The sequence below is a fragment of the Epinephelus fuscoguttatus genome, linkage group LG1 (genome assembly GCF_011397635.1).
Source record: "Epinephelus fuscoguttatus linkage group LG1, E.fuscoguttatus.final_Chr_v1".
Classification (NCBI taxonomy): domain Eukaryota; kingdom Metazoa; phylum Chordata; class Actinopteri; order Perciformes; family Serranidae; genus Epinephelus; species Epinephelus fuscoguttatus.
Window position 1 is genome coordinate 49,576,447 of NC_064752.1, and position 9,917 is coordinate 49,586,363.

Below are 9,917 nucleotides of genomic sequence, written 5' to 3' on the forward strand. Positions count from 1 at the left end.
AATTGGAATATCCTGATCAGAACAGCGACGCACGGACAACGTGTCGACGCACGGATAACGTCATGACGCACTGCGCGTCATTTTAGCTTCTTCCTGTATCCAAAAACAACAACGAGGGCAGCACGGCGGATAATGAACAGCCCAGGGCCGGTAGCAGTCGCTTTCGTCGTTTGCGCTTTGGTGCTGGTACTGACCCACCACCAGTACTTGACACTATTCTGTCTCTCTGTCTTCATTAATGGTAGGCGAGAACGTGAAGAAATAGAAAATGGAGCTGGAGCTGTGCCATCCATATCCATGCTACCCGTTTCCACCAGAGCCCCCCGGATACTTTGGATGAAGGTGCGCAGTCAGGACTGGTGGGAACGGGTAGTAATGATGGAGTTCACCGATGCCGACTGGCGTGACAATTTCCGTATGTCGCGTCGATCCTTTACTAAACTTTGCCAGATGATGGAGAGAGTGATGGAGCCCTGTGAAATCACCGTCGCACACCGGTGCCTCTAGGGATGCGTGTTGCTATGGTGCTATATAAACTAGCAAGCTGTGCAGAGTACCGTGTGATAGCCAATCAGTTCAGAGTGCACAAGAGCACCGTGAAGAAAATGGTGTACTTATTCTGCCACGGAATGGTCGATTCTGTTATCAAAACGCTGATCAGAGCACCCACTTTGGAGGAGGCATGTGCCATCGCAGGGAGGTTTGAACGGGACCACTCCATTCCTCAAATCATAGGTATTTATATTTTCTGCTGCTTTAATTTATCTTTTGTCTTGATAATTTGAGTGCAGTGTACTGTACTATGTGTGTAGGCTACTGTGTACTATGTATGTAGGTATGTCTTCTTGACCCTGAATCTGTATTAAAACACTTTTTCTATTTATAGGCTGTGTGGACGGAGTCACATCCCTTGTTTGCCTCCCAGTGATGGCTACAGGGACTTCATAAATAGGAAGGATGGCCCTCCTATGTCCTCCAGGAGTCTGTGATGACAAATACTGGTAAGCCTTTTACCATGCTTTGCTTAGGTATTTAAGCTTAAGATGATGTAAATGACTGTAAATGGTGTATCATATTGCTGCTGAGAGACATACTCCTACCACTGTAAGCTATAATAGAACCCCTTGCATCTATTGAATGTATTACACGTAGGGCTGGGCAATTAATAAAATTTCATTTTCAATTACAATTTTGGCTTCCAACAATTATGAAAACAAGATATTTGAGATAAAAAGATTATTGCGCCACGCTCTAGGTTTAGGGTTTCTGGAGAAAGCTTTAGAGGTTCTGGAGGAGGTTTTATGGGTTCTTGAGAAGGTTTGAGGAAGTTTTTGAGGTTCAAGTTAAAGTTCAAGGAAATCCACTGTTAAAAAGACAGTTAAAAAAAGATCACATGGATACATCATGTTTCCAAAGTCAACGATTAATCATGTTAAATAATCATGATCTCAATATTGACCAGAAAGAATTGGGATTATGATTTTTGCCATAATTGAGCAGCCCTAATTACACTTTGATTGACTCTGATCATTTTGCCACAGCTTCTGGGGTGTGAGCTGCAAAATGCCTGGTTCTGCGCATGACGCCAGTGCCCTCAAGCAGTCCGATCTGTTCCGGAATGCCCACCTCCTCCCAAAGGTAGGCTATGCATGTAGACAGCATCTGAAAACTTGTCTGGTTGCTAAATGTTACTGGTATGTTACTTAATTTTACATTAATCTTGTTAAACCAGAGTTTTTATGCATGCCATGAAATGACAAGGTGTTTTGACAGGATTTAGGACACTAATGGCGAAGCTTAACATTTCCAATAAGGTTTTAAAATTCATATCCCAATATCCCATTTTAGAGAGCTGTGCAGATCCAGGGGCAGGATGTGGATTTCTTCCTGCTCGGAGATCCTGCTTACCCGCTGATGCCTTGGCTCATGAAGGGCTATCTGCAATCTCCAAGACTGACACCACAGGAGGAATCCTTCAATGTGTATTTGAGTTCTGCTAGAACTTCTATTGAGATAGCATTTGGTAGACTGAAATCTCGTTTCCGTGTTCTCTTGAAGCGCAGTGATTTTCATTTCACATTTACACCATACATGGTTGCAACATGTTGTGCTCTGCACAATTTTTGTGAGATGGAGAAGGAGCATGTGAATCCCAGATGGGCAGAGGATGCAGCATCTGTGGGAAGGCAGTTTCCACAGCCTGTGCCACAGGCCAGTACAACATCCACTGGTGCAGCCACAGCCATCAGACGGGCACTAACTGATTACCTTGCTGCACGTGTCCCACTCCGTAGGCGCTTATAGGAGAGGAGGAGAGAGAGGGAGGAGGAGAGAGAGAGAGAGGAGGGGAAGAGAGATGAGATGAGGGAAGAGAGGAGGGGAGAGGAGAGATGATGGGAGAGAGAGGAGAGATGAGGGGGGAGAGAGAAGGGAAAGTAGATGGATCTAAGCTACTGATTTGTTACTTGGCATTGTAGTAGGCTTTTTTGAGGGTCTTCCAATGTTTATCTGTTCTGGAGTGTGTATGAAACTAGCTTCACAAAGTTTGTTGCTCACTACTTATGAGAGACAGAGGAGAAGAAGAGAGTATCTCAAAGTTTTGTTTACAATTTCTAATAGAAGTTCAATACATGTAAAGTTTCAAGTAACTTTTATTTAAAGTTTGTAATACAAATAAAATATTTTCACATAAAAATAACTCTGGTTTTGTTTTTACAATGAGGTACAAATAAGGGGCAACTTGTAGTTGCAGTAAAAATATGGAGCAACTTGTTGCAGAATATTTTCAAATGTGTGGAACAAAGTGCTTCAGAAAATGTTTTCTAATAAAAAAATACAATAAGGTGCAACATGTAAACATTTTACAAAAATACTTTTAAGTGTACGTGTAAAAAAACGTACAAAGATACTTTCAAGTGTAAGGAGAAGTGCAACGGCCATTATGGAATAACAGCAGAACAACAAAACTGTGAAACTAGTGTCCCAACAATCATAAATGAGGTAGATCGAACCTTCTCAAAACTTGGTCATTTTTTAGCAAACCTCGATCACTTCAGACTGAGGTGTTTGGGTATGGGTTACGATGTGGAGGTGGGGCACTACCGGAGTTGGCAGAATCTCAAACCTTGGTCACCAACGTCAGCTTCACCTTCAGACTGAGGTGTGTTTGGGTATGGGTTACGATGGGGAGGAGGGGGAAGCCCATAGTTGTCGTAAGTGTTGTTGTACGGGGTATACATTGGCTGAGGCTGAGACGGAGTAAACATAGGCTGGGGCTGAAATGGCTGCTGCAATAGGGTACCTAACCCTGTCAGTAGTTGGGAGACTAACATTCCCATTGAGCGGCTTGTTTCAGTGATCAGTCGAGACATGAGTGCGTCATCCCTAGCGTGGCTCAACTGCCTCTGCTGCTCAATCCATTGGTTCTGTGCGTGCTGCATTCTCTCCATGAACTCTTGTTGTTGAGAAAGTGAAGTAGTCCCACGGGGCCTGGACCTGCGACTTGACCCACCTAGAGCAGACAAGACAGACCTTAGCTCGCACCATCAGCTATACTACATGATATAGCTTTTTTTATCACTATATCAAAGTGACCACTAAAGAAACGGATTATAAAGTATTTTCAGACATTACACAAGGAAGAGGATGAACTTAATGTTACAATACTATGCTCTAACCAGTTATGCCTTAATAATAAGATGCTGAAATCTTACCCGGAGTAGCCGCAGTGGAATTTGATGGCTGTGTAGACTGAGGAGGTGCAGTGGCATTGGATGGCTGTGTAGAAAGTCCACTTGCTCCATTCTCTGCATCAGGGCAAAAAAAAACAAAAACATAGAAGCTTAATTTATGGATCTCAAAAGTTGGATAGTGTTAGAATAGTTGGGAAGGTTATTGTTCACACACACCTTATATGTAAGCAGGCAGTGATTTCAATCTTAAAGCGATACTCCACTTTGTAATCGATTAATCCACCAAATATGTACTCACCTCATGCTGATGTGATGATGGGTGAAGATCTTCAGTTCACAAAACAATCATGGCGTTTGAGGAGAAAGAGAGTAGCAGCCTCATCCAGTACAATGGCAGTGAATGGGCGAGGCTGCTACGCTCTTTCTCCTAAAACTCCAGGACTGTTTTGTGAACTGAAGCTCTTCACCCATCATCACATCAGCATAGGGGTGAGTACATATTTAGTGGATTAATCTTACAAACTGGAGTATTGCTTTAAGTATATCACATCTGCTCAAGGTATTACCTATAAAGCTAACAGCTTACCTTCGTTATCATCATCTTCTTCAAGATCAAGTGAGCCACTTCCACTTGTTACGTTGCTTGCTGTAGACACAGGGGTGGCTGGCTCTCCAAGGTCTACATCACCCTCTGCCAAGTAGCAAAAATCAGAAGTCAGAACAGTGGGGGGGACACGGGTTTGGGCTTGACACTCATTTAGACTGACTAACATTCATTTATATTACTTTGATGTTTATTTTCCTTATTTGTTTATTTGTCAGGTACAGTGCATAATAAGTGACCTGTAAACATGCCGGAAAAGGCTAGTTTTCATTCACAGTCCCTGGCCAGATATATGTTGTAACATATACTTAAACACATAACATGCAACAGATTGAACAATGAGGCATGTACTAGGCAGGCAGGCAGTTACAAAACAGACAGAGGCAGCAGTTGTGGTAACTAATGTGTACAATTTTTATTACTGACGTTAGTTTGCTAGCTAACTTACTCAGCTAAGGTGAGCTAGCTAACGTTAGCTGACCTACCTTGGTCGCTTTCATCAGGTTGTTCTTGTTCATCCTCAAAGCCGACATCAACCCCGCTGTTTTGGGCAGTAGTAATGGGTCTTTGCCCGAAAATCTCATCCATTATGTCGAACTGGGGGAAGGTAGATGGGTCGGACCCGCTAGTAGCGTTTTGCCTCTTGGCCTTGTAGTACGCCTTTTTCAGCGTCTTCCAGCGGTGCTTGATCTGGTCTGGCGTTCATACAAACCCTGCTTCGCGTAACTTTTCGCTCACTTTCTTGTATATTTCGCTGTCCCGGTACTTTCTACCGTCTACAAATGACATGATATTCATATATTTCACCACATTTACCAGGTGACTTGTCTCCTCCTCGCTCCAAAAGTGTGGTGTCCTCCGTTTCGCCATGTTATCAACAAGTAGTTCCTGCACTCAAAAGACCAAGATTCCTTGCGAATAGAACATGCGCAGAACTCAAATTAATGTTCCGTTCAATGGGGATATTCCGACAGGCGTATACATGACCAAATATTCGGGTTAGAAAAGGAGTAACCCAGGGGTCATATTCGGGTTTTTAAAAACCGGAATATGAGCATATTCCGGTTTTTCATGGTGTTTACATGGCCGTGCGCAACTGGGTTATTGCTAATATTCCGGTTATGAAAGGGTTATTGACTGCATGTAAACGTAGTCATGGTTAACTGGGGCAGGGTGAGAGCTGGATCCATTGAAGGTGACAAACTGTTTCCTGTTGGATAGGTAGGAATAAAACAAGGACAGTGCAGAACCGGTGAGACCAAGGTGGGTAGAAAGGCAGTTGAGAAGGATGGAGTGGGAAACAGTATTGAAAGCTGTGGTCAGGTCCAGCAGAACCAGGATACTGATGCAACCAGAGTCAGCAGCCATCAAGAGGTCATTTGTGATCTTAACCAAGGTGGTCTCTGTGCTGTGGTGAACCCTGTAGGCAGATTGAAAGGTTTCGTAGATGTCATTGTTGGACAGGTGATGATGGAGCTGGGCAGCAACTGCTTTCTCAAGGATCTTGCTGATAAAAGGGAGGTTGGAGATCGGCCGATAGTTGCTGAGGTCAACAGGGTCCAAACCCACCTTTTTAAGGATGGGAGTGACAGAGGCGGTTTTAAGACTGATTGGAACAGAACCAGATTGAAGGGATGCATTAACAATGTCCACAATGCATGAGCAGACAGAAGGTAGGCAGGCCTTGACCAGAGCAGTGGGCATGGGGTCAAGGGAGCAGGTGGAGGCCTTGGCTTTGGTAACTAGCTCAGTGATCAGAGTAGTGTCAACTGGGGTGAAAGAAGAAAGGGAGGGACATGTAGCAGGGAGAGCAGCCTCTCCCTGCCACAAGTGGAGTTGTCTTGATAAGGGGCGTGGCTGGGAGGTAGAGTGGAAAAACACAGGGAGACCAGGGGAGCATAATGCAGGCTGTGACACCATCACCACCAGTGCGCCAACAGAAAAAATATCCCCCAAAGACTGTTTTTTGTTATGTTATTACAAACTACATTATAGAAGGGTGCCAGTGATTGGCACATCTGGGACCATGCCTTATCATGTCCGGTGCGTTCCATTAATACACCTGCAACGTCTGTAGTGTATCCTGTTCTGCTTGTGCCTCCTAAGGCTGCCTGAAAGCAGCTGGGATAGGGAGCTGGCCTCCGGTTTGTTTTCCTTGTCCTGGTGATCAGCATATCTGGGTGATATTATTGGATGTGTTTCCATTCACATCCCCTACAATTGCAGAACAACACCAGCACACAGTCCTGTTCTTATGCATGACTCTCTCTGGTGCTGTTGTAGCTGACCAGCACACCGGGAACCAGCAGGTGGGTCCTCCAGCTCCGGTGTATTAATTTGTGCTCGTCATAGTTACTTAACTGCAAGACATTCTGTTTGTTGTGCTAACTTCAATATTTGTTTATTGTGTTTCATATCATCGGCCCACAAATATTTATCCATATCTCATAATTATCAGACTTTTATCCTCTGCCGGACCCTCCCTGTGTCAAAGGCTATTCATTTATTTTAAAACGTTTAGGCTATTTAATTGTTATATATTGTTATATATCATCATGCTATTATTAATAAAAGCGGGGATTTTAATACAAAGTGATAATCACTGTATATGATTGCATGAATGGGTCAGACCTGCGCAGCACTGGATTTGTAATGAACTGTAATAAACTGGAGCTTCTGTGATTTGTTTTGCTGCTGTGAAAAAAACATGACAATGTTCCAACAACTATTGGATTGATTTCCATAAATTTTCATTCAAACATTCATGTTTTCCTCAAGACAAATTGTGAAAACTTAGGTGATCCCTCAACCTTTTATCTAGTGCCATCATGCAGTCAGTATTCTAAGTTGTCTTGTACTTTGATTTATGACAATACCTGCAAAATTAATGACACTCCAGCCTCAGCTGTATTCAGTGGTGACCATGGTAAACATTTAACCTTGTGAACATCATCTTGTTAGCACTGACATCATGACAGGGGCGCCGCCAGGAATTTTGGACCCCATGAAAAAAAATCACATTGCCCCACAATGTGTGTGTGTGTGTGTGTGTGTGTGTGTGTGTGTGTGTGTGCAAGCTGCTAAAATAAATTGCCCTTCATGGGAATATTGAAGTCTGTATCTATAGATGTCATTTAGCGGCCATAATTCAATCTAAATGAAAGCATCTAACGGGATTATTTTAATATTGCCTGTAACTTTAATACAGGCTGAGTTATGCTACTTAATGTTTCCAACTGTCCAGCATCCAGTACAGACAGTTGTAGGCTGTTTTTGTTTCATAATGATCATTATGTGGAAAAATAATTTGTTTGAATTTCTGTCATTAGAAAATATTTCGTTTTCTATTTTGTAATGGTAAAAAAGAGCAAGAGAGAGACTCCCTGCAACGATGCTAACTGGCATGTCATTCAACACAATGTTGCTCACCTTCTTCATTGGGACGGGGAGAGGTAAAGTTATGGGGAGCCAAGACTGCTGCTTCTTACTCATCTGTTGCTGAGTCTGGTAAAAGGGGCAGGGACAACTGATTTAATATGAATACCATGCTAAGTATTTATCTGCACTGATTAAATGTAGGTTAAAAAGGAGTGAAATGTAGGCTAACACTAGTCTGTAGCTAGCTTATTTCACTATGGACATTAAGCTAACAGGTTCATGTTTACCACTCACAGACTATAGGCTACCCACCTTTCTTGGAGAAAAACTGGATCACATATTGACACCCTTTCTTTTGCCTCTCCTCTCTCTCCTTTCTCTCTTTCCTTTTTGGAAAACTGGATTTAGTACTAGGTAGTATGATGATGACTGTGGTGTTCTAGCGCAACTGCTGACTGCTACTAGGCACCGTCACCGTCAGTGCGCTAAGACAGGACCAAACCATTTCATGCAGATACAGGGGGGTGGTCAGTCAATATGTTCACTTTTTGGTCAGTGGGGATATTTAACTTTTACTGCCCAAAACAAGTAAAAACAAAGAGATCATTAATTTTATTACTAAATTTGAAATATATATATATATATATATATATATATATATATATATATATATATATATATATATATTCTTATATCTTATTTTTGGGGCCCCTGTCACTCAGGGGCCCTTGGAATCGTCCTAACTTTTCTCCCCTATACGCGCCGCATGAGCATGTTACCATGCTGCCTTAAGTTTTTAACTCAAAGCAGTGGCCAGCCTCAGAGAGCTGCTAGCATGGCTATCTCTTGTTTCTTTTTGCTTTCTGTTTAAAGAAGAACTGGAACAATTGTTTTTGGTAAATATTCTTGAGAATGTGACCATCTTGTTGGAATAACACAAAACCTATCAGGAATTCCAGCTTTACGTGCAGTGTCTATGTGTGCCCCCCCATTGAGATCGTTCAACCTAATAACACGACCATGCAGAAAGGGTGATTAAAATGTGAAGTGTATAATACAAATAAATCACAAAGCATTTGCCAAGCTTAAAGTTTAATACATTTAGAAGTACAGACACAGTTTGTACCAAAGCAACATAAAAATCAGCACCCAAACATTCATTCAAACAGCACCTTGGGCACTGAAAAGAGTTAATTTCTGTTAAACAACTGTGCCCTTGTTTTTGTTTCTGTTCCTGCCCATTCTCTCTTTCTTCCCCACAGTAAAGTCCCCTCATCGAGGTGGATGCAGTAGCCAACCTCCCAGTAACCCCACTCTTTCCTCACCCTCCTTTCCCTGTTGCTCTGCTATTGATGATGCCATGCATGTATCATAAAGCTGTGGTAGAAAAACTTTAGACTCAGGAGAAATAATTGAGGGGCGAAATGGCCTGCAGAAAATAAAGGGATAAACTTTGAACTTGCAACTCAGCAAGGTTTATTTGTCAGATGTAAGCCTTTCCTGTAAAAAAAATACCCACAAGTTAAACTTCATGGACTAATCCAACTTGACAGCACGCTTAGTGTGATGAGAAGTTCAGATGCCCAAAGCCAGTGGAAGGAAAATAGGAGGGAAAATAAAAAGGACAAGAGGTGACTTTCAAAGTTGTTTTGCTAAATTAACAGCAAAAATGTCCAGCAAACACTGGCAATGAAGTGAGATGGGAAGTATATTAACGTTCGGAAAGTTACACTGATGTAACCTTTCTTTGCATTCTGGGGAAAGGTTACCGGGAATTGCTTTGGGGATTGTAAAAAGCACACAAAGGGTGGTGAACACTTTCAAAAATGTGAAGAGATGGCACAACCTGGCAGAAAGAATTAAGTTGCAACAAAAATCGATGCAATAAACCAGAACGTAATATTGCAATGAAAAGCTTGGAAATGGATGGAGAAGACTCCTTTCTCTTGTCAGTCATTTCACAATGTGTCATCTACGACTGCCTGTGCTTGCAGTCATTTTAACTCAGTAGAGATTTAAAAGGCTGGACGTGGAGGAACTGATAACAGCGTTTCTCAGTTCGAACTGCTAGAGGGTGAAATGGTAAATCTGAATATCCGCACCTTCTGTAAGATAAAGAGCTTCATCTCCTGAATTTACCTTTGAAATGATGTTGATTCAGCATTATTACAGCTAAAGATAATGCATGATGAATATAATACGTATGTGTGAAGTGTGTATTCTCCTATACAAGAGATCTGTTT

The 9,917-nt window shown here is 42.2% G+C and overlaps 1 protein-coding gene across 1 annotated transcript; it reads right to left on the minus strand.

Annotated features, from left to right (window-relative positions):
- Nucleotides 1–2,435: 2,435 nt before the first annotated feature.
- On the minus strand, nucleotides 2,436–5,910 carry LOC125885944 (uncharacterized). The gene is made up of 3 exons (XM_049571810.1): nucleotides 4,279–5,910; nucleotides 3,714–3,806; nucleotides 2,436–3,511 (listed from the first exon to the last, which is right to left on the minus strand). The coding sequence occupies exons 1-3, from the start codon at nucleotides 4,463–4,465 to the stop codon at nucleotides 3,099–3,101; spliced, it is 693 nt and encodes a 230-aa protein (XP_049427767.1). The 5' UTR covers nucleotides 4,466–5,910; the 3' UTR covers nucleotides 2,436–3,098.
- Between the last annotated feature and the right edge of the window lie 4,007 nt (nucleotides 5,911–9,917).

Excerpts from the sequence above, each read along its gene's own strand:
- LOC125885944 (XM_049571810.1), bottom strand. The coding sequence starts at position 4,465 with ATGTTAGTCAGTCTAAATGAGTGTCAAGCCCAAACCCGTGTCCCCCCC. Across the intron at positions 3,807-4,278 it reads AGAAGATGATGATAACGAAG|AGAATGGAGCAAGTGGACTT; the intron begins GTAAGCTGTTAG and ends GCCCTGATGCAG. Across the intron at positions 3,512-3,713 it reads TTCCACTGCGGCTACTCCGG|GTGGGTCAAGTCGCAGGTCC; the intron begins GTAAGATTTCAG and ends TGTCTGCTCTAG.